The 25213-nt window shown below is 42.3% G+C and overlaps 1 protein-coding gene across 1 annotated transcript; it reads left to right on the top strand.

Moving 5' to 3' along the window:
* The first annotated feature begins 6770 nt into the window (after positions 1-6770).
* LOC127607814 (sodium- and chloride-dependent GABA transporter 3-like) lies at positions 6771-23948 on the top strand. The gene is made up of 15 exons (XM_052076495.1): positions 6771-7241; positions 7413-7702; positions 8240-8374; positions 8468-8608; positions 8692-8773; positions 10912-11044; positions 14099-14233; positions 17249-17352; positions 17436-17560; positions 18260-18372; positions 18688-18825; positions 21817-21919; positions 22164-22264; positions 22896-23066; positions 23762-23948. Exons 2-15 carry the CDS (start codon positions 7492-7494, stop codon positions 23903-23905), a joined length of 1836 nt encoding a protein of 611 aa, XP_051932455.1. The 5' UTR covers positions 6771-7241; positions 7413-7491; the 3' UTR covers positions 23906-23948.
* Positions 23949-25213: the final 1265 nt, after the last annotated feature.

Below are 25213 nucleotides of genomic sequence, written 5' to 3'. Positions count from 1 at the left end.
AGCACCATTAAAACCTTTGTTTTTTTATAGGGTTTTTTTGAAGGGGGGGGGGGGGCGTGTACAAACATTTAGTTGAAATACCCAGGTTTCAACCAATCAGGGTTTGGCTTCCACGCAGGGTCCTTGGTTTTAAAAAGATGAAAAAAAGAATAATTCAATTATGAGAATGTGTGACCTCTGGTTTTAAAAACAGGTCAGTTTCAAAGGTTTAAAAGGTGAGTTTGGCTTCAGAGCGGTATTCCCTTTTTTAACATGGTTACAAAACTTTAGATTTGAATGAGTTAAAAAATTTTGGATTTGAAAAACCCCAACATCCGAATTGTGGGGTGCAACCCACTGTGCCACACAGACAGGAAAGGTTCCTTATCACTCAGGGTTTCAAAGGAGCATTTAAGGTTACAAAGGCATGGCGAAGGGACTCCCAATTGATTACAAAACTTCAGGTTTGAGAACATCCCAGCACAGGATTTGGTCTCAAGATCCCCTTTTCCAAAGTTAAGGATGCAAGCCACTGAGAACCATAGACGTAAACCGTAATTGGTCAGGATTCAAAGGCGTGATTAAGGTTTCGACACATGATTTTAGTTATTGAGAAATTCAGCTGTCAGAATGTGCGACCTCAGGTTTGAAAGCAATCTGGGTCTTGATTTTTAAGAGTGGTTATAAAATTATGATAAAAACAATTGCGCACCATACAATACATCCTGATTTGTACAATGTTGATAAAAGCGCTCTATAAGTATCTACCATTCATGTGCTGTATCAGCCCAGTAATAGAAAACGCATCCTCATGTTGGGAACTTCAAACCAATGTAACAGAGGTGCAATAGCTCCAAACCCATATTTGAAAAGTATTATTTTTACTTTCTTTTATGATTTGAAAAAGATATAATTTAGCAACATCAGCCTCACCATTGATATCAGCTAATTTGTCCTAAATAGGATTTAATTTATCATTTTATTTTATTTTTGGCTGATGGGGGTCATAAACCACTCAAGTGGTATCTGTTAACTGTGTGCTACATCCTCAAACGCTGTTTTATGTATGTCATTTAATCGAGTCATTTTTTAATTTAACCCTGCAGCCAATCCCATAACATTTTTGCAATAATTTTTTTAATGCATATATAAATTTATTCTATTCTTGGGAAATGGCCGCCAAGGCAAACAGGTTTCATGAGCTCAAATGTTCATTTCTAGGAAAAATAAATAAAATAAAATGTAACAAGTGTATTGATTGATTCAAAATACGGTGTTTGGAATTATAAACGACACATAATATTCCTCCTGAGGACTTAACATTGCCAAAGGCCGCTGCGTGATAAATTGAAAAATAGTATATTTGAAGTGGACCTAATCTTCTTTGCTTTGCTGATGTGGCAGTGTGCAAAGCGCACATCTGCTGAGCATTTTGAGCTGCTTTGCCGGGCCGTCACTGCAAGAAAGCGCGTGTTAGTGGAGGAGGGTCATCCATCTACAAAGAACAGCCTCGAGCACATCGCGTTGGTTGTGTAACTGGCGTTGTACATTTCAAATCCACTGGAGGGCACTCGCCAATCATGAACAGACCCTTTGACAAGCTGGATAGAAATGGTGATGGAAAAAGTGCAGTCATTTGTTCTGATTTAACAGTGTGGAATGGGAGCTTCTTCACACACACTTGAAATTGCTTTGGATTTGTTTATATCAACATACACAAGAGCATACTTTGGATATTTCCAAAGGTAGACACTCTCAAATTGATTTTTTTTGCCCTGTTTTTTTACTTACGCTGCTGACGCAAATTCATGTGATGGTTTACTAATTTGGTAGTATTCTAAATTATGAATAATAAATATAAATACAAATAAATAAATATAATTATGAATATAATTGTGAATTGAACGTTTCTTATTTTTGGAGGATGACATTTTTTTTCGTATTTAAGAAAAAAGTAATATTAACCAAAAAAAGAGAACTAGAATGTCTTAAACCCTTTGCATGGTAGTTTGGATAATGGATGGATGGAAGGACGTGATGGGGTTTGCTGCACATTGAGTTTTGAACTTCTTGAGTAGATAATTAGTTTTGACTGTGTGAAGTGGATTTTTATGACACGGTACGTGGTTATTGGCCTTGTTAAGTGGACATTTATGATCTTTTCAGTTGTTCAAGAAAATGGTTTTTCCTCAAGCGTCTATTCTAATGATGGGCATGCCGCCAAAAATATTTACCCATGGAGTTTGGTGGACATTGGCTTGTGACTTTTTTGCCGCTAACCCTGAAGAACAAGCTCAGGTCTATTGGAAACAGTAACAATGACGCAAAATTTGCCAGATCAATCACCATCATACACTTGCAATGAAAATCTCTCAAATCCACAAATTCCAATCGCCATGTTAGCATTAAGCACGTGAGTAGCATCAGCATGCGTAGCTGTGCCTGCTAGGGGAGGGGCTCGCTACATCGTGTGAATGGAGAGTGGGCTCCCACAGCTTGGAAGATTAGCGCCTGAGTGCATTCAAGTCCATGAGCGAGGGCCCTTTTCCAGGAAGAAAAACCCTCCACTGGGCCCCCAAGTTGAATCCCACTGCTTTCCTTTTGGGCCAAAAAGAGGTGGCCGTAACTGACAGTTCTTTACAATGGGCCAACATTGGTGGTGTTTTTAGAGAGGACGGAGTTCTTCTTTTTGAGGGTACGCATGGATGCCCGCGTTTCATATATTAGTGCATGCGTGATGTGTTTGTGGAAATGCAGGATAAGTGGAGATACATTTGCTTCAGTGGGAAAAGATGATACAATCAAGTGTTGATTTTAATCAGGCCTCTCATGTCTAGCATGTAAGTAAATACATTGACTGCAACTAAGCCAAGAGTCGTTTTTTAAATGTATTTGAATCATTTAAATTTCGGCGACTCTGTACATACACCATCCTGTGACATTTATGACGTTTTTAGTTCAAAGAAGGGTAATGTACGGCGAGAACAAGTGAGTGCGTATTTGTGAGGGGCTGCAGTGACATGCTCTCATCGCTAGGGGTCATCTGTGACCCAGTGATGCAAAAAAGAAAATCTGCAGTGCTTTTGGCTCATGATGGCTTTGTTGTTGAGACCGCACAACGTAATGAGGTACAGTAGATCTAATACAAAAGATAATCATGATCAGTTTTGATTGGTTCCTTCAGAAGCGGAGACGTCAGCCGGCTATCAGGGAATTGATGAATTAACCAGGTGTGGGTGAAAGATGATGATTTGTCATCTCACGCCAGACTGATCAATATTTGATCTGTGTGTGAGGATGAATTGAAGGATTGGATGACAAGTAAATAATAAAGACAGAGAGCACTTCAGCTCACAAGAATAGCTTAGAACGTTCAACGGTTGGCAGTGTGAAGAAATCCATCCATTTTCTGTGGCATTTGTTCTCATTTTGTCATGGGTGACTTTGGATGAGAGGTGGGTGCACAATCGCCCAACCCCCAAATGCCCAAACCCCAATCACCAATTATCACCCACTCTCCCGCACCCCCCACTCCTCCAAAAGGTTTCTAATTGCTTATAAGTGCCACACGATGGAAGCAGCGCACTACTTTTGAGCTCTTCACCACACTTTAACTTAGTACCTTGCACCAGAGCAATACTTTTATATTAGGCAGCGCTTTGGCCTGAAAACAAAAACAGCAAATAGATGAGTTTATCAGCAAACTGTGCCACTATTGAGGTTTCATTTGCCTATCTAAATATTCTGGATGCCAATATGAGCCTTGTTGTTGGCAGGTCTGATTCACGACTGGGTGGCCTTCTTCTTGCAGAGGATGTAAGTATGTATATGTTTTTTTTTAATCCAAAAGAAATTCAAAATAGATGCAATGTAGTGGCGAGTGACAAGTTTGTTGAACGTGAGCTTAGCATCTGCGTTGTGTCGTCTTTCTCCCCACTGTTTTTTCCTCTCCTGCCTTGCATTTTTTTTTGTGTCCCCTGAAAGCATTTTCAGCTAAGTGGTGCATGTTGAAACTGCTGAATCATTCAAGCAAATTACAGTCGATAGGAAGATTTGTGGAGGTGTCTCCATTGATCTTTCATTTTAGATAAACTTAGCTGTAATTCAAGTCCCAATTCAACATGACCCGAGTCCAAATGGTCCACAAATACCCAAAACGAGATTTCAGTGACTTCTCCATGGGATCAGTAGGTACATACATAACTTAAAGATCAAGCGGCGTAAAGAGTGTCGAGATTTTTTCATTAGTTAGGGACAAACTGGAGCTGTTCCCCACTAGATCCAGCAGATGGTGATGTCTTAGGAAAAAAAGAAAAGTTTCCTACCCTCAACCCAGTGTTTCCAATGCATTTTTGCAATGCATTTTTGGGATGATTATCTCAGTTTGTTCCAACTCGATACCACTGTCCTTTCTCTGCAAATGACCTAGTAATTAAGCGTCACAATTAATTGACAGTGTGTAGAAATCTATCCATTTTCTGTCGTGTTTATCCTCATTAGTGTCATGGGTGACTTAGGATAATGCACCCAGGACTCTGTAACTTTTATTAAACATATCATAATTAGCGTGTGCGAAAGATGTTGACTGAAAGATGATGTCTAAAATGAATAGATTTCATAACACAATTATGGAAACAAAATCCCTTCATTCATGAACGAAGGAACCCCAGTTTAAGTATACAAGAGATTTCTGACTGAACAACTCATTAAAAAAGAAGCAAAAATTATATATATAGACAACATAGCCAAACAACCATTCGCGCTCACAATTAACCTGAGGGACAATTTTAGAGTGCCCAATCAGACAGCCATGCATGTTTTTGGAATGTGGGAGGAAACCGGAGTACCCGGAGAAAACCCATATATATATATAGATTATATATATATATATATACCGCTTAATCCTCATCAGGGTCGCGGGGGTGCTGGAGCCTATCCCAGCCGTCTTCGGGCAGTAGGCGGGGGACACCCTGAATCAGTTGCCAGCCAATCGCAGGGCACACAGAGGGTCAATTTAGAGCGTCCAATCAGCCTGCCATGCATGTTTTTGGTATGTGGGAGGAAACCGGAGCACCCGGAGAAGCCCCACGCAGGCCCGGGGAGAACATGCAAACTCCACACAGGGAGGCCGGAGCTGGAATCGAACCCGGTACCTCCGCACTGTGAAGCCGACGTGCTAACCACTGGACTACCGGGCCGCCTATAAATATATATATATATATTTAAGTATACATGTACAGGTACATTTACACACACACACACACACACACACACGCACGCACACACACACACACACACACACACACACGTCCGTGCATGTGTGAGTTTAATTGTTGTTTTTTTTTATCACGTTTCCAAGTTAGCTTTAGTCACCCCAAGGATAAAAGTCTAGCTCCACCACTGAGCTAAACAAGTCACTCCAAAGTCAGTAATATTTGCCTACCTGGTAGCGAATAAACAAAAGTAAGAATACAGTTCTGGCAAATATTGCTCTTACGAAGGGATGGCAAAGAAAGGTGGAGAAGCCATGCTAATTGCTAAGCTAGGCTGAGATTGACATGAAGTGTGAAACATCAGAATTTAGTGTACACTTTACACACAAGTCTGGCCCTACTGGCATTAAGGTGGAGAGTATACAACTTTGAACGGCAAAATTGCAGGCACTTTAGTAAGTGTCTTATTCACTCTTCAATACTACACAGCTAACAGGCCTGAAACCGGCATCTTAGCTGGCTGGAGTGGCCTATAAACTTACAAGTATTATTGTCGTGTAAAATATGTATCATATCAGGAATGCTATTTGTCCGTTTTCCCAATAGAATCTTGAATTTTGATTTTGACTTTTTTTTTCACAATTATTTTATTTTTTACTCAACTCAACAGTATTTATAGAGCACTTTCAAACAGCCATCGCTGCATACAAAGTGCTGTACATGGAGCAATTAAACATATACAATAAATGGTAAAACAAATCGGTAATAATTTACACTATTATTAGTTGACTATTTCCTCCCAGGTATGAAAGACGTAACCCTCGCATCTACAAATGGACCGGTACCAATTTTTGTCCACTTCCTAAATGAAGTATTCTCACTCGGATAATGTTACAGATCCCACAGCATAAATAAAGGACTTGACTTTGGCTGAAAGGCACACGCGGTGTTTGCCAGCCGCTTTGGGTGGCCAAACTTTTTATGCAGGACACTTCCTCCCGGCTTCTAATGACAAGTGACCCTTGCGTGAAGGGATTCTTAGAGACTGGGTCAGGCTTTTAGAGTTAGGGGAGTTCCTTGTGCAGCGAGCATATCATGCCTGGAAACCTAGCGAATTGACTTGTGTATGAACAAACACCTACAAGCTTTTGAAAGCTTTGAATCACCCTGGTGAGACAACTGCTGTTCCTCGACCAGCGTGTGTGATGGGACTTTATGACCGTCCGGTTTATCATTCATCATGAGCTGCTGATGAAGACAATTCTGTGTCTTTTTTAAATTTTTGGTCTTTTCTTTTGAACAAAGGACTCTATTGGTATGCTCGAGTGCACAGTGACTGCTGCAGGAGACAAAGAGCAGTGACTTGGTATGCTGCGCGCAAAGCCGAAAGAGAGTCACCGAACGAGACTGTTGACATCAATTGACGAAATCAAGCGTGGGGTCACCGTCTCCAACTAGGCCAGGTACAGAAGAGAGAAGTCTGAACTTGTTTTGTGTTGCTGGGTTTTTCCATGAATGCAGCTTAATGCGAAACTCATGTCACTTTTTCGGGACTAAAAGTCTTCAGGTCGTCGATGATGGTCTGATATTTGTTTTGACAGTCACTATTAAGATTGGTTAAGTTTGACTTACCAATCTATCTTTCTTTCTTTAGCATTGGACACACCAGTTGCTGTTATACTGTACTTAAAAAAAATAAAATAAATCTGAGCTTCACTATCGTTTCACCTGCACCATGCAAGCATTCGTCCATGTTTCCTCGTGTGCCTGGCCTTGCCTTCCCTCCCACCATGTGGCTTTAGTCCAAGTGGAGGCGCTTGAGAGAGGCACGCTTGGATAGCAGGAGCACAGTCGCACACCGTCCACTGCACGGTGCGCAGCGCAGATAAAAACCTGTCCGGGAGTTTTAAAAATTTTGTCAACGAGAAATTTACCACCCCACCTAAATTGCTCTTCGCTCCTTTTTTCGCCCCCTCACGTTTTTCCAAGGCAGCATCACTGAGAGAGCCCAAAGGAGCGTTGCCACTGTTGCATTTAGGAGACGACTTGGTAAGTACTTTGAATTCAACTTTTTATCCCCCCCACCTGGCAACAACTCTGAATTTTTATTTCAGTTTTGCAATGTCGTTTTTTTTATTTGATTCCTTCACAAGCAAAATGGAAATGAATTGTTAATGAAATATCATGCTCCACTTCCCCCACCGTTCCTGATTTATTCAGGGCGGAGGGCCGTGCTGCTGCATTGAAGTACAAGTTCCTCATTTCGGCCGCTGGAGATTCTGCGTGAAGCGGCAGCGACATGACAGCCGAGAAGAGCGGGCCGATTATAAACGGTAAACCGGAGGACAGCAGGGATACGGACGACTCCACTTCCAGCCTGGACAACAGGGAGTACTACGAGAGAGGCCAGTGGAACAACAAGATCGAGTTTATCCTGTCTGTGGCCGGAGAAATCATCGGGCTGGGCAACGTCTGGAGGTTTCCTTACCTCTGCTACAAGAATGGAGGCGGTAAGTTTGCCTTCATGCAACCCATTTAGTAACAAAATCACAACTATGATTTTTGACTCTGGTCAACCATCATGACAATAAACAATCGGTGTAGCAATTTGTGGTCATTTTCAATCATTTCTTCAATGGGATGAAAAAATACCTTCCATGATTGCTCTGAACTCCTGAGGTCTGCTTGGATGGATACTAGACTGAGCTGCCAAATATACATTCTTCTTTGAACTGAGTGAGTAGGACTGATTAGCTCCAAGTTTTCCTCTCAGTTTAGACTCAATGTGGTGCCATCTCTTCGGTGGTAAACTGGTAGTTGCACAACTTGATGGTCCTGGATTTTACCTGCGTCCCTGTGACCATGTTGACGTGTCCCCGAGCGCCACCCCGAACCACCAATCAGTTGCCCGGGTGCATAACTAAGACCAGCATCAACCAAAACGTCTGACAGATGCATGGAAATGAGTTTTCTTCCTCAGCCAAGCTCCAAAACCTAAAAGGGTGTTTTGTTTTGCTTTTTTTTCCCCATCTCTGGGGTGTATAAAGGTGCCTTCTTTGTTCCGTACGTCATCTTCTTCATATGCTGCGGCATCCCCGTATTTTTCCTGGAGACCGCACTCGGTCAGTTTACCAGTGAGGGAGGAATCACATGCTGGAGAAAAGTCTGCCCCCTGTTTGAGGGTAAGAAACCCCTCATGTGCTTTCAACATGGTTTGGAATCACTTGTGTGTAATCTCACAAACCTTTCTTTCTTTTTTTTAAAAACATTTTCAGGCATTGGCTATGCAACGCAGGTGATTGAAGCTCATCTAAACGTCTACTATGTAGTCATCCTCGCCTGGGCCATCTTCTACCTCTTTAACTGCTTCACCACTGAGCTTCCGTGGGCTGCCTGTGGCCACTACTGGAATACTGGTGGGAGAGCGGAGCATCTTTGGCCATGTTCAGGTTTATTCTTCATCAACAAGCCACTGACTGAGGTCAATGTGTCTCCACAGAGAACTGTGTCGATTACTATGGAGAAAATTCCACCAACATTACTAACCCCAACGCAACCTCTCCCGTTATTGAATTCTGGGAGTGAGTACAGTCCACTTTTTTTTCCACCCCATCGCTTGTCGCTTTCACCATTCTTTACACTTTGTTGCTCATCTCTCTGGGTATCAAATATGAATGAAAGAGTTTCCATCTGATCAACATTGCAGCCATTTCTTTCTCCTGAGCCCCAATCAGAAAACTTCATGTGTAATATTGATTGTAAATCTTAGACAGCCTAAGATGATTTCAGGGACCTCATCAACCTCCTTCCCCAAAATAATTAGTCAGCTCCTTTCATACTTGTCAGCAGGGTCCACTAGGCCAGCTGTCTCTCAGCTGGAGTCACAAATGTGGCAGCAGATCAGCCTTTTGTCAGCGGGCAAAGCTGAGCGCACTTCCAGTCTCGTTGCCAGTCCCTGTGGTTTCGCCAGAACGATCCAGTTTTTACACCATGTAACTCGTCATTGTATAGTCTGAGAGAAGGGGGAAAAAACAACCTTTAGCAGTGATTATATATCATTTCAATTGTAATCAATGATGATGAATTTTGGAACAAATGTCAGGTATGAGAAGCACCAGCCAAGGAGACAAACAACCACAATGTTTTTAGCAAAAAAAACAAACAAAACAAAAAAACAGAACCACACAAGTAAAACCTTGTTCAGTATTTGCCGTTAGTGTCGATTAAATGTGTCAGGGAAAAAGCGGGTTCCGAGAAAGTTGTGATGAATCTGAAAACCACCCACACGCGTGAGACATGAGAACGCCATCAAGGGTGACAATTGTGACAAATGCCATTTAACTAAACACCCCAAGAGATTGCATTGAAACCATTTTAGAATTTTTACTGCAAGGACCAACCACTGATCAGTTCAACATGTCATACGGAAAGAACAAAAATTGGTTTGAATTGCCTGGCCTGGATTTAGACCTTTCCAGATACTTCGGAAACACCCTTTGGTATAGCTATCTAACACAACGTGTACAGGTCAATCTTAAAATAAAATACTACGCAATAATCATGTCTAGAGCCACTTCTGAGAGTATTCAAAAGCAATCCAGATAGATCGTAGTGTTCCAAGGTAGCCCTTGTAGCTGACCAGGGGCACAGGGTAGCTGAGTTGGGCTTAGCCTGTGGCCTGCCACCAAGAACATGTCACCATGATCAATAGCTGCTTCAGGATCTCTGGGGGTGAACTCGGTGGCGAAGATTTGGCAAACAGCGTTTAGCTCTGCCACCTCGCATCCTCCATCAATTCCGTTGCCTGGAAATGCGTTGACAAACAGGAAGCGGAGTGGTCGTTCAGCACTGCAAACCAACTATGGTGGCAAACATGTTAAACTGGGTCAACTTGACCGTGACGCCTGCAGACCTTCGAAGATGTATTTTAGCTGTGGAAGAGCGACTTCTGCCCAATGTGTAGGCTTGCAATGTTCCCACTAAATCTGCTCATTTATTTATTTCCACTGCAACATGGCAGGGATTGAAAACTTTTGGGTTAGCTGGAAGCCCCAAACATTTGCTCCTGCGCTGACATTTCTGTTCATTTGTCGACTCCTACGACGATGGAATGAAACCTTCAGTCAACATGAACTTGTTTTCAGGTCAATTTGGCTGTGGTGAATGAATGCAAGTCAAATTTGCTACATGCTAATCACAAGCGATACTACTTAGAGAAAAATTCCAAATATACAAATTCTACACGTGAGTTTCTGAGCTGAGATTCGAGCCTCTCTCTTGTGAAGCAGACAACCAATACAACTTTACCATGTGCTCAGGATTCAACAGTAAAAACTGTCGAATGGCCATCACGCCCAAGAGCCTTTCCTGGGAGTTGCCTAAGTTTTCTCTCTTATGATGGTGTAACCCGATGTTTTGGTTTTATAATGAATCTTGCTTTTCGTAAGCAGGAGAGGTGAGAATTGCAATTTAGCATCAGAGTATTATGCCAAGAATACTTTGCGATCTTGGTAGCGATTGTGGAATAATCAGTAGGTGGCTCAAAATCACCAAAGTGCCTCACCACCTTAAATAATCAGTGTGTAACTAGCTGCAAAAAGTTTAGAATTAAAAAGGCTTGCGGCAAATCTTCTTAGCCTTGCTCAAGCGGACACTGTCTTCATTGGATTCCACTTTTGGGATGTCTCTTGAGCCTCAATCTCTGTCTGGACCCATACAGACGGAGAGTCCTAAAGATATCCGATGGCATTGAGCACATGGGCGGGATGCGCTGGGAGCTGGCCATGTGCCTGGCACTGGCTTGGTTTATCTGCTACTTCTGCATCTGGAAGGGACCCAAATCGACTGGCAAGGTGAGACAGCGCTGATTTCTCCTTCTTAAGATCTGTTTACTGACGACTTTGCACCACTGTTGAATCCTCATTTAATTTTGAATGCGGTCGAGAGCCTACTGCTGCCTTGAGCGGGTTAGTAAGCACCCCGCGAGTAGCCTTTAAGGAAAACTTCCCTGAAGCCCAGTGGTCTAAGAATGAGTTGTGAGATAAAGGTAGAATGTGGAAAAGGGTTTCAAGAATGGCAAAACAGAGAAGTAAAAAAAAAAAAGGTGCGTGAGGAGGGGAGAATAAATGGCTTCACATTCAACATGACAGAGGGAAAACATAACAACTAGGCGGCAATGCTGATTTCCCCCTGAAGTGTCTTTTGTCTGTCTGTGAAGTGAAGAGGAGAGAATGCTCCTTCATGGCTGGGCTTTAGCAGCCGGTCCAAGATTGATTCCTGTATTCACTGGAGGAAAAGTGGGGGAGCGTTCATGAGGAGCATGCAGAGTACATCCTCAGCCTCTCCCTCCCTCACTTTCTTCTCCACAGACCCAACGGGCCCATTCAGCTGCTACATGGCTAAGCTGTTTGCTTTGTGACTGTGTTTGCAGGCCATTCTCACATTTAAGCCCTCCCGTAAAGGTTTACGGCAAAGCAGCGGCAAGCTTGACCCGTAAATTTGCTCTGGCTTAAATGTTTACCCCGCGGTGAGGTGGAGGCAGCGCGCGGTGCTTCAAAAGTTCACGCAGGGAGCGAATATTGCCCTTTTTGTTGCCTCCAAATGAGGAGAAAAATGCGATGAGAGGTTTAGGATGTGTAATCGTCGTGTTTGTCAATCTGAAAGAAGCCGGCCGCATGGCAGGACCCGGGTTTTCCCACACTTTTCATGTCAGACATGTTGGGATTTGCACATCTAAAAGCGCACAGCCTTCGTAAATCTTGTGCAGGATAAAACATGTGTTTTCTTGCTTCTTTACAAACGTTTGAATAATATGCTCAGCCTGGAATTAAGTGCCTTGCTATATTTAAAGCCAATGCAGTATAAGGACCAAAATCCATGTGCGTACAGTGTATGTTAAGATGTGTGTGTGTGTGTGTGTGTGAGAGAGAGTGTACTTCAGTGTGGTGAATGAAGTTGTGTATTTGTTCGCTTGTTGTGCGTCTCTTTGAAGCACATTTTCCCACACTGCCAGCATCACTTCTGTGGGCTCCTCCTGTTTAAATGACGGAGCCAAGGGAGCCCTCGCTTTCTTTTCACTTCCCTGGCCCGACCGGCTCTGTTCTGTTCCATCCTGCCCTCAATTGGTGACCGTTGACTGGGTTCCAGAAAGCCAGGCGATATGTGTTGCCGACCCCGGCCTTTTTCCAAGCGGTTTCTTGAGCTTAAGTCTCAAATTGCTCTTCAACAGCTATCCTTAAGGAAGGTTACTACTGTGATTAACGTGATATAGTCCAGGGGCCGGCAACCTCAAATGTTGAGCCATGCAGGACAAAAAACAAAACAAAAAACAAATATGGCTGTACCCGCAAAAAAATTAAAGCCTTCTATAAAACTTACAATGATGGAAACACATGCTGTATGTATGTAGGAGACCGGACTTTCTCAGAAATGTTTATGTTATTCATTCCTGTTGTGCGTTCACAAACGCCCCCATAGAATTTATTTTGTGATTTCCTCGCTAGAATTTTTTTTTATTTTGGTGGTTTATTTTCGCTTTTCGTAGTGTCAGTGAAGTGATCATGAATTTCCGTTTTTCGGAGGCTGTCTTTGAACGCCTCTCAAGTCGAACGAGAAGAGAGAAGGCACGGAGTCGGACGCAGACGTGTCTGTGTTTTTCGAGACTGTTAAAAGCATAAATAAAGTTTATCTTTCAAAAACCAACACCACAGCTCTCCTTTTTTCGGAGCTGCAACATGTTTGAGTTATATTAGCATACTGTCAAAATCTTTTTCCATTTTCAAACATTTTTTATAAAGCTTCAGGGAGCCATTAGGTGTCGCTAAAGAGCCACATGCGGCTCTGAAGCCGCGTGTTGCCGACCCCCAATATAGTCAGTGTTTCATGTCAATACTTAAGATATTGTATTTTTTTAAGTCGCACCAGTCAGAAAATGCTTCATGAAGTAGAAAAAACCATACATAAGTCACTCCGGAGTGTGAGTTGCTTTTTTATGGGAAATTTATTTCAAACAACCTGAGATCAAGAACGGTAGAGCTTCGACCCGTACACGAAATTCCTGTTCCTTAATCACGGGCGAGTTCAGGAATACGCTGCGAGCATGCACTGCTTCACCTCAACCATTTGGAAACTGGGCGGAATTAATTCAACGGTGGTGTGACTTTTATGGCGCGCTCATTGGAAAAAATGCAGGAAATTGAAAATTCACAAAGTATGCAGATGTTGATGGCCCAGTTGCCGAGTGGTTAGCGCATCCAGCTAACAGTGCAAAGGTACAGGCTGGAGTTTGCATGTTCTCCCTGTGCCTGCGTGGGTTTTCTCCGGGCACTCTGGTTTCCTCCCACATTCGAAAAACATGTATGATGATTGAACACTCAAAATTGTCCCTAGGTGTGAGTGTAGGCGCGGATGGTTGTTCGTCTATGTATGCCCTGCAATGAACTGGCAACCAGTTCAGGGTGTACCCCGCCTACTGCTTGAAGACAGCTGGGATAGGCTCCAGCACCCCCCACAATCCCAGTGAGGATAAAGCGTATTGGAAAATGGATAGATGGATGCATTGATGTTGAAATGCTTCACTAACTGCGCTGCCAAGCAGATTGTGTCTCAGTGCGCCGGTGTTATTTCTGCATTTTAAAATTAAGTCATATGGACCCATTGGGTGAAAGAAATTGAGAAAATGAGTCTCATTGATGCATAATGAGTAATACACTACCACGAGCGCTAATAGAAACATGCAGTTATTATTACTATCACTACAAATGATGTGTGGGTTGGGTTTTGAGGTGGGTAAATACCAGTTATGGCCAACTGGTTATCAGACATTGACATTTTATTAGTTGTGTTTGTTCTGTAATCTCGTATATGAAAAAAAGAAATCAATATTGCATTTGTGTTTGTCCTTGCAGGTTGTGTATGTGACAGCCACATTTCCTTACTTCATGTTGCTGATTCTGCTGATCAGAGGAGTAACTCTGCCGGGAGCGTATGACGGCATCAAGTTTTACCTCTACCCAGATATCTCTCGTCTCTCCGATCCCCAGGTAGGCTCGGAGATACTTTCCTCAACCTTTGCTCATTTGATTTGGAGCTGGTTCTGCCAAGTATTTGCATGCTTACATGATAGAGAATTTAAAAAAGATTGAGATTTTCATGTAACATTTAAACAACGGACACATACATTCACTTTTTTGACCTTGTCTGGAATAGACGGCTAATGAGCGGTAGTGCAGAAGAAGCCACAGGAGATAGGCAGTCATGACAGCTTGAATGGAGGCCACTGATTTAATGTCTCTTGTGTGGGAGAAAGCTAGATAGATAGCATGGATACAATTGATAGCATTCATTTATGGATGCCATAAGTCACAAAACACATACTAACCATTGACACCACAGATACGAGATAGCAAAGATCAAGGAGTTATCAACCTGTCTGAAACTGAGAGCAACTTGTTGGGGACTAATTCATGCAAAGGCTACCATCTGTGTATGTGCTTCTGAAATAACAAATTTGTTCAATTTATGTGGAAGTAAGTGATCCCTCACTTATCGCGGTCAATGGGATAGGGGCGGCGATAAGTGAAAAACCGCGAAGGAGGGTTGCCGCCCCCGCCCCCCAGAACTTTTTGTTTCAGTGGATATGTAATCAGTTATTAAACTTGTCATATTTGAGACAAATACTAAAGCAGTACACCTATGACGTTGTTTGTGTGTGTGTGAGTGAGGGCGGGGGGTTGCTTGGAGTGGGGGCAGGGGGTGTGAAAGGCCCAAACAGAGGCAGTTAAAGGAGGGTGATATAGAAGCTAAGCTGTTCGGCAGAGGAAGACATTACTTTTGACTCTGATGTTAAATTGGCTTCGTTAAAGGACAATCAGTGCTCTGTTCACTTCCAGGCTGTATGTGTGTGTGTGTGTGTGTGTGTGTGTGTGTGTGTGTGTGTGTGTGTTAGCTCAGCTTCATCTCCTTACCCTCCCAAGTACTGTGCATCACCCCCCCCCTCTCCTAACTTGTCACACTCTCAACCATTGCCACCCTCCTGCAACGATAACTGTTTGCTTCTGTCCACCTGTGTTGGGAAGAACTTCATGAGATTGCTACATTTATGTTAGAGGGTCATTGTTGAATGAACATGGACTCCACCATTTCATTTATTCATCCATCCTTCCATTTTCTAATCCACTTATCTTCACAAGGGTCGCGGGCGTGCTGGAGCCTATCCCAGCTGTCTTTGAGCCAGTAGGCAGGGTACACCCTGAGCTGGTTGCCAGCCAATTCGGAGGGCACACCCAAAAAACTAACAACCAGTTGTACTCACACTTACACCTCAGGACAATTGTGTGACAATATCGTCAAAAAGTACAATATAAATATAGTAAAATATTCATTTCCAGAACTGAATTCAATTGATATTTTGATATGAAGGAGAACAAGTCCTGTAATGGCAAACTTTGTTTCAATGACATCACTTCACCCGGGCCAGAGGCAGTGCTTAAAGCACAGGTTACTCCCTTTGCGCATGCACAGGTCGCACTGGTGGCCCTTGGTTGGATAAGCGCACGTGACAGAACAGGAAATCAACCATAATATACATCCATACACTATATTCGAATGGGAATGTAACCAGCAATCGTATAGTAATAGTAAGAGGAGGCCTGCCGTCCTTCAGTTTTCGCATGGCGGACATGTTTTTAAGACTCAACACTAGCAAAAACAAGCCAACTAAATTAGGCACAACATCAACAAGAGATTCTCTCGGGGGCCGAGCCGTTAAGGTTTCCCTACGCTGTGCGGCCATCAGGCCAGGGAGAACTAAAGGGAACATTAATGAACATTAGCAAAGAAAGAGCTGTTCTTCCGCAGGAACAGGCCTGTGTTTGTGGGGTCACGGAAGTTACCGTGGTTACTCGCAGGAGGGAGTGAAGATTGTGCGTTTGTGTATTGTTTCGTGGCGGTGAAATGAGATTAGTGGTTGAATGGTGATGTGAGAGAGTTTTCAAAGAGCCGTGCTGCATATGCGAGCACACCATGCTAGGCCTGCCGGTTCCGAGGTCCTGTGCTGCAATTTCAAACTGGTTTCATCATCCACCTTACTTCATATCCATTTTGCTCACAACTCGTCTCATAAGGGGGATGACCCCCTTCTTATAATATTAGCCAAAGTCATTTAAAATGATTTTTTTCAGAAAACACAAAAAAACTGAACCAACTACTGATGATATTACATACATCAATAATTTCATTTCAGTGGTAGATTCCTGACGCTGTTTCTGTAGGTGGCATAGGAGGGCTTTCCCTTATGAGTTGCACCTGTTTGTTATCATGCCTCGTTACTAGCTGCGTTGAAGGACCCTGCCATGCCGCCAACTGGCTGTCGGATTATTAAACCTTGCTCACAACTGTTTCCAAGTGCTTCAATTTTCTACTTTCTTGATTTTTGCCTCATAGCTTTGCCACGTAGTTTATTGTGTTTCTCTTGTAAGTAGTTGTTCATTACTGCGTAGTCTCGGTTTTGTATTCTTGTGTTTTGGATTTTCTGATCCTTTTAGTTGGCAAGCAATGTTACATTTTCTTTTTCATTGCCTTTTGTCAGCGCTTTCGTGGAGGCAATTCGCAGTTTGAAAATCCGGTCATTGTTAGCACCAAACCTTCAGGCCTGTACTAGCAAGGAACCCCCCCTCTCCCTCTCCTCCCCAAAAGACTATTAGTACATCTGAAATGTGCTTGGTGTTAATCCGAGGCACTATATGGTGACGTGTGCGAGCTGACTCTCATCTAACATGAGTTTGAATGCGATTGGATGATTTTGGTGTGTACACCTGTGCAACCACATAATCTCACTTGCTGTTTCCTTCTCAAAAAGATTTTTTAAAAAATAGTTTGGTTAAGGGTCATAATGGTGTAACAATTTTGAAATGATTTATCAGGGGTCCGTAGATATAATGGAACGGTCACAGAATTGGCATATCAGAACTAAATAAACAGTTAGCAGTGGAATGAGCTTGATAGGCAATTTCCATTGTAGTTTGCCTTGTAAATAACATTAGCTGCATTACTTACAGGTATGGGTGGATGCAGGAACACAGATCTTCTTCTCCTACGCCATCTGCTTGGGCTGCCTTACTGCCCTTGGAAGTTATAACGCCTACAACAATAACTGCTACAGGTAAGAATGAGTGTTCAGTTTTGTCCGAATTGGAATTTGTCATGACATTTGGGAAAGTAATCTCTTCCCGACTTGCTCCTCAGGGACTGCATCATGTTGTGCTGTCTGAACAGCGGCACCAGTTTTGTAGCAGGTTTTGCTATTTTCTCTGTGCTGGGATTCATGGCTTACGAACAGAACGTTCCCATCGAGGCCGTGGCGGAATCCGGTGAGTGAGGAACAGAAGTCGCAGCAACCAGTTTGCGATGTGGGTGGATCAAAATCTTGTACTGTAGGCTGGCGCCCATCTGACTCTATTTCCTTCATCTATCATAATGTGAATGCACTTCACACTCTCACAGGCTTGCAGACCACAGCTTGATGATATATTCAAGTTGGTATGAATGATTCAGTGAGAATGACAGCGTGAGAGATTTAAAATGCTTGTCTCAGAGGGAGCGAGGAGACGAGTTTTAACACTTCTCCGAGAATAGGTCGCACCAAGATAACATGACTGCCTGCTGCATCTTATTTTGAACCACTGGGTGATGCTTTGAAAACAATCGATGCAGAAACATCATCAGTCAACTGCATTTCAGTTTTGGGCCATTTATCCCTACCGTGGTGCGAGAAAGTCATCAATGTCATACATCGCAGTTTCTCCAGCTGAGTGATGAATATGTCTGTTTTGCATTGGAGGATTAAAAACGGAAAAAGTGAGCTCACGGGCCATTAAGTTGTGAACATGCAAGCATCTATGTGCACGCAGCATGCATGCATGCATGATGTGAAACCAGAAAAAAAGCTACGATGCTTCACGCAATAATGAAGGAATAATAAAGGGGGCCAGATCAAATCAGACTAGTAGCGTAATGGCAAGAATCAAGCGTCTTTGCCTCATGACAATGTTGTAACATTGACATTGCAGGTCCTGGTCTTGCCTTCATTGCATACCCAAAAGCCGTGACCATGATGCCTCTGTCTCCACTTTGGGCCTGTCTCTTCTTCATGATGCTCATCTTTCTCGGGCTGGACAGTCAGGTGAACACGACCAAACACAGCACACGCACCTATCCATGATGAGATGAACTTCTCTTATTTTATCAAACTTAAATTACCACAGGATGTGATACTATTGTCACATGTAATCATTAAAACAACAAAGTATTTGCAGGCCCACAACATTTAATCCATGCCTCAATGGATAAGGTGCTATTACGTAATGCCGAAGCAATCGGTGGAATCTTAACAATTACCGAATACTCTATAAAAATGCAGTCATAACGCCCGAAATGCAGTAAAGATTTGGAGATAGTCCCACTTGTGTGACCTACACCTTGTTGCGTTCTTTTCCAGTTTGTGTGCGTGGAAAGCTTGGTGACAGCTGTGGTGGATATGTACCCGGAGACGTTCAGGAGAGGCTACCGCAGAGAATTGTTGATTCTCGGCATGTCTGTAGTTTCTTTCCTAATAGGACTCATCATGTGCACAGAGGTGAGACTTGACTTTTCCACTCAAATGTCGATACAGTGGTGCCAAGAGATACAAGTTTAATTTGCACTATGACCATGCTTGTAACTTAAAACACAGATCTCAAATCATCTTGCCTCATTGAAATGAATAGATATGAAATTAATCCATCCCACAACCCTCTACAAAAATATATTTGTGGGTTGCCTTTTGTTTAGGAAAGGCACACTCTATAATCTTGTACTTTAGAAAAACATGTAACATTCATCTATCCACCCATTTTCCTATCCGCTTTTTCCTCACAAGGGTCGCTGTCTTCGGGCAATAGGCGGGGGACACCCTGAACCGGTTGCCAGCCACTTGCAGGGCATACACAGACGAACAACCATCCGCACTCACACTCACATCGCGGGACAATTTAGGGTGTTCCATTGACTTGCCATGCATGTTTTTGGAATGTGGGAGGAAACTGGAGTACCCGGAGAAACCCCATGCAGGCACGGGAAAATTGTAACATAATTGAATGAAATATAAAAAAATGAGCATCATGTTTAATTTGTTAGGCTCCTCATGGTGTGGGGCACCTGACCAACAGGAGGCAGTATAATACACTCATGCAGACAAATGATTCATTTCATGAACAAATATAAGTTACTCAGTAATCTGCACTGATGTTAGTAGTTTTCAGGAGAAGATATATGTCTGTGAGTATTCAATTGTCTGACTATATGTGTTGCTGCACAGTTTGTTTTCAAATACAATAACTTGAAGCATTATCAGATTGTCACATTGACACTACAGTATTTGTTAGCCCGTCTACGGCAATTCCGATAACATGGCAACGTGAAGGTAGCGGATTTATACCCAAAGTTATTTGGTTGTTCTCTGTGTATTTACATTTATTCATCCATCCATTCATTTTCTAATCCACTTATCCTCACGAGTGTCGCGGGCATCCTGGAACCTATTCCATTTGTCATTGGGCAATAGTCGGAGTACACCCTGAACTGGTTGGCAGCCAATCACTGGGCACACAGAGACGGACCTCCATTCGCTCTCACAATCAAACTTTGGGATTGCCATCAATTATTTTTTTGAAAATGTGTTCACTACAGCATTGCTGTTTGATGTGAAGTGAGCTGAGTAGAATTCGCTGCCAGCATACACCGCTCATGTCTCAAATTTTTGCCCACAAATCAAAGTTAAAAAAAAAACCCTCCATATCATGGCTCTTTCCTTGAAAACCTGAAAGTCAGGTGACACGTATATTAAGGCACAATTTTATTTAAAAGCACTATTAGTATGCAATACTTGTAAAAACATTGATGTTAACCCGTTTCTGCTGCTTACTAGAATTCAATTGTTTTCACTTCCACGATACATCATCATCATTGTCATCATCACTGTCATCGTCATCACCAGCAGCTGAAAGCCAGCAGGTACAGAAATGTGTGATTGCATCATCCAGTCTGATTTTCTGCCCCTAATGGTCTATTTGAATGTGTTGTCATTGATTTCCGTTGTTGTTGTTGTTGTTTTTTTAATACACTGTTATTTGCCGTCAATGTATACTGTGTATTTGGAGTAGCCAGCCCCTCACCTATGCTTTTTAAGTCCATCTTTCTGTACTGTAGTTTGCAACAAAAGTCGTTCCATAGATCGTCCACTAAAAGCTTCTCGTGCTTGTATAAGCGCTTTGGTCCACCCACCCACTATTAAACTATTCTGTACTCTACAGGGTCCATGTACCATTAAAAATGAGAACATAACCAAAGGCACCATGCCGAAGTTACATACTTGTGACAAACCTTTGATTCCTTCTCCACAGATGCAATTTACATCAAGCTATGTCATCCCTAGTGACACCATTGTGTTAAAAAGTCCAATACTTAGAGCTACCTTTTCACATCTATCTTGCCACTTTGAACTGCCACAAAATTTGCCTCGCACAAATTGCACAGTGGGATGTTTGAAAGGTCCCTCGGGAGGCTATTGATTACCAAGTTGAAATATTGGACACGTTGCTGAGACTTTCTGTTTATGAATCCTACTGCTTTGGGATTCATGGCAGATTTTATTCATGAGTATCCTTTTAGTGAAAAAGTACAGAGGAGTTTACATCAGTGAATCTACGCCGGTACTGTAAATAAGACATTTTAGTGTGCAGAGGAGAAGAATATCACTCAACATAGGACTGCAATGCCCACTGTAGTTCGTAAATTAACAACTAATTGAAATAGGGACATTGTCATAATTCATGCTCCATTTGCTTTAGTTTAGTGTAAGCCTAACCTGTGATACCAAAACATTTAAGTATCATAAAATCATAAAAGTATCATAAATTGTGTATTGAAATACAGATGAATTTATTGCTAGTGTTTAAAAAAACACATTGGAAGAGGACCTTGAAAAAATAATTACTCATTAAACCTCAACTGCAGTATTGACGAAAATATATGTCATTAATATACTTAATGACAAGGTGGCTAACATGATAGTAGGCCGAGTGTCAGAAGTCCTGTTCTACTGCACGCTGTGCGTCTGCTCTGTGCAACCTCTGCTCTTCAGGAATGAAACTAAATACGCCACGATTTGTGTTCATTCCAGTCAGGTAGAAAAAATTCTCTAATTTTCACTGGATTTAAACGAATCAAAGTGCAACTCCTTTGATATAGGAAAGCTATTATTTTTCTCTGCCTTATCAGTTCTATTATATTGGACCCCCCCCCCCCGCGAAAGATGAAAGGCAGGATTATACACAGAATTGCACAAAGCATCCAATCAGCCCTTAGGGGACATACAGTATATGCAGATCTTCTCGGGATTAATGTAGGGGTAGTTCCACTTTCAGTTCCAGGAACTTTTGCTTCTGATACTTCCTGGAACTAAAAGGTTCTAATCAGATATGTTCAACCCTGCAAAACATTTCCCCAAATAATCACTACATATATATACATCAAATAAAAAAAATGTATGTGCGTGCCACCGTCTGATATCTCCCTTGTCTCCTTCCAGGGAGGGATGTACGTCTTCCAGCTTTTTGACTCATACGCCGCCAGCGGCATGTGCTTGCTGTTTGTGGCCATCTTTGAGTCCATATGTATCGGATGGGTGTATGGTAAGACATGGCTCGAAACTTGTTATGTAATCTCCATCACAGTGTCCAGTCCTGTGGGCTCACCATTTATGTCGAGAGAAAACTGAGGAAAAACAATCCAGTGGTAACTGCGCCCTCTGCTGGAGACGAGGAGAGCACAGAGAAGTTTGCTCAGCAGGCCTCGAAGTGTCATCACAAATCCCTCGTGTCATTCATTTTTAAGCCGAAGGAGGAAACAAGAGTGGCCAATATTTCTGTTTTTCAGGCAGTGACAGATTCTACCGAAACATTGAAGACATGATTGGTTACAAGCCCGTCTTCTTCATTAAATGGTGCTGGATGATTTTGACCCCCGGCATCTGTGCTGTGAGTCCACTAAACACACACACGCACACTCTATTACTGAGATGACCAAGCCCATGTAGAATGACAGGCAGTCAAAGCAAGAGCCTAATTGTATTTATTTATTTTTACTAAAATGGGACAAAATATGAGATTAAAGGACGGTGTATGTCATGCATTACCCCTCTTTCCCCGGTTGCGATTTTCATGTGTAAGAATATGTCGTCATGCGGTGCGAGAAGACACGCTCGGTTGCCGCATCACTTTGTTTTTCATTTGTTTTATATTTATCGCAGGGAGGTTTTTTTCATCCAAGTAATGGCTCTAATTATGATTTAACTACTACTATACATTGACTTAGGTTAGATCCCGACCTGAATACAAACTTAAGTTACGTCACCATATTGGATACAGAACTCGTTAACTGAGGACACCACGTATTGAGGGTTATTCTGTTTGGGTCGTTACCTTGCTCAAGGGCTCCGCTCACTCATGAACCAATGAGCACAGCAGCCTGACAAATGAGTTGCCATCACCCTGAAGTTCATGTTGGGAATTTCATAATGATTCCTAACAGACTTATCAAATGATCTTTCTCACTGCTAATGAATAAATGATTCACTTTTTCAAGTATACTTGATCATTTGTGCTGCAGGGTATTTTCTTGTTCTTCTTGATCAAATACAAACCGCTCAAGTACAACAACGTGTACACCTATCCCGACTGGGGCTACGGCATCGGCTGGTTAATGGCCATGTCTTCTATGGTGTGTATACCTCTGGGGATCATCTGGATGATCTGGAAGACTCCTGGAACTTTCTCTGAGGTAAAAACACAGAACTTCAGCCCAAGGTACTGCAGAATTGAGGGGCAAATTCACTTAAGTATTGCGTGGCTTTTGTGTGGCACCACCCGGTCAAAATGGAGCAAACATATCTAATTCTTAAAGCACGTTTAGATGGTGAAATGCTTCACTAACTGCGGTCTCAAGCAGATTGTGCATATTTAAATGAGGTAATATGCATGTCTTTGCTAGAGAAATTGTCATTATGTGTCTGTCACTAACGTGTATTGGTTGTTGATGATGACTGTATTGCACTATTTCTCGTTTATTACCATCAACCCTTTCAACAAGTAGAGTCGCTCACATTCTCTCTAATGGCAGTGCAATGTTTAGCATTGGCTGTACCTGTTTATGACTAAGCATATTTTAAATAGCAGACAGTGTGCAGATGGAGCCTCACAGGGAAGTAAAACCATGAAAACTACAACACCACTCTGTAGCTTATGAATCACAAGTACTGTTCATAAAATTGTGATTGACATTATTCCACTCCAGTCCTGATAGGGGCAGTAATGGGTATCATAGAGGTGCCAAACTGTCAAACACAAAAAGAAGAAGAGGCATCAGCCGTCTTCTGAGTTTTCACAGTCGATAGAAAAATCTATCAATCAATGAAGACGTACCAAACGACCTGAACCAGAAGCTCACCTCCCTCTCCTCTCCTAATGTCTTTGCAGAGAATGAAGAAGTTGACGACACCCAGCCCAGACCTGAAGATGCGAGGGAAGCTCGTCGCCCTCAGTTCGTGTGCCGCCAATGACGCCATGCTAAAGGCTGATGGGAAAATATCCACTGTCTCAGAGAAAGAAACACATTTCTAACTGACTTGCTGGTCTCAATTAAATCCAACCCCTAAAAAAAAAAGACAGCAAACATTGGCTGCCGTTTCAAAAATACGAAACAATTCAAAGGCTTATTTGGATTTTGTAAAAAAGAAAAAAAAAAAGAAAAAAAGTATCACCAGATACTTAGACTGTTTATGTTTTGCACAAACTTTGATAACACATTTGTTGGGTTCCTTTAACCTCGTCACTAAAGCGGGCGCTTTCTTTGCTAACCATTTAATAGGTAAAAGTTGATTTTGATGACGTACGTTGAGATTGCTGATAGCTGACCGCATTAGTGCCTCTGCCTTGACAACAATACTGTTGTGTCGTAAAAGGCTTCGAGTCCACACATCTTGTGCCTCGTATTTGATACGAGGTGCCCAAATGTCTCAAATGTAGCAGCTTTGGGTCCATGTGGTGTGAGACTATAAGAGGGCACCGAAAAACAGTAAAATATGCCATGTGAGGACATTCCGCTGTCAAATCCTAAAGTCCTGTTTCAGTGTTGTCTAATTTCTAGTCAAAACATTTCAAATTAGACACTATGACCAAAACTTTAAAACAAAGACACATGCATTATTGTGTTTGTATTATACAATTTGTGCTTATATACATGATTGCATATCTAAAATGGTCTTAGATGAGCAAATTAATGCATGGATGATTCATGAGATGTGATGTCAAGTGTCACTTCACCTCACAAAGACACTGCATTTGATTCAAGAGGATCAGCTGGAGTATCTTTGTGAGGTGACGTGGCACTATTCGTGGCTAACCTTAATCAAATCTGACACAATCAAATAAAAACATGTCAAAAAGATTAATTTCACGACAAACAGCTCACTTTAAATATGCCAATAACGTTCAGAATGTAAACGAGTTCTGACTGGATATTAGACTTTTACGGTGAACGGATTGCATTGAATTTGTCGTCGCATAGCAACAATTGCAAAAGACAAAAACTAAAGAAACAACAACAACAAAAAAATCACATTATTGGATTTAACAGACAGATATGATGAGGATATCGATTGGGGCGTTTGGCTTTATTGGGTCCTCAGGGGCTTATGTGATTTCCCCCCGTCTCTGCTGGGGGAGCTTCACAGTGACATCGATGGGTAAATCAAACTCGGTTAAAAACCTCCGAAAATCTTCACGCAGCTGCGAGCGACCGGCAGGCCGAGTCTTAAGAAGAAGAAAAAAGATCAAAACACGTCCTCCTTCTCTCTCTGCCCTCTTCTACGTCTGCATGTGTGTCATTTCACGGTAATTATGCTGAGCCTGTCAACACAGAGTGACTGA

Source organism: Hippocampus zosterae, chromosome 9 (assembly GCF_025434085.1).
Source record: "Hippocampus zosterae strain Florida chromosome 9, ASM2543408v3, whole genome shotgun sequence".
NCBI classification, from domain to species: Eukaryota; Metazoa; Chordata; class Actinopteri; order Syngnathiformes; family Syngnathidae; genus Hippocampus; species Hippocampus zosterae.
Note: the sequence above shows the minus strand (reverse complement) of the source record. Positions and strands in the feature narration are given on the sequence as shown.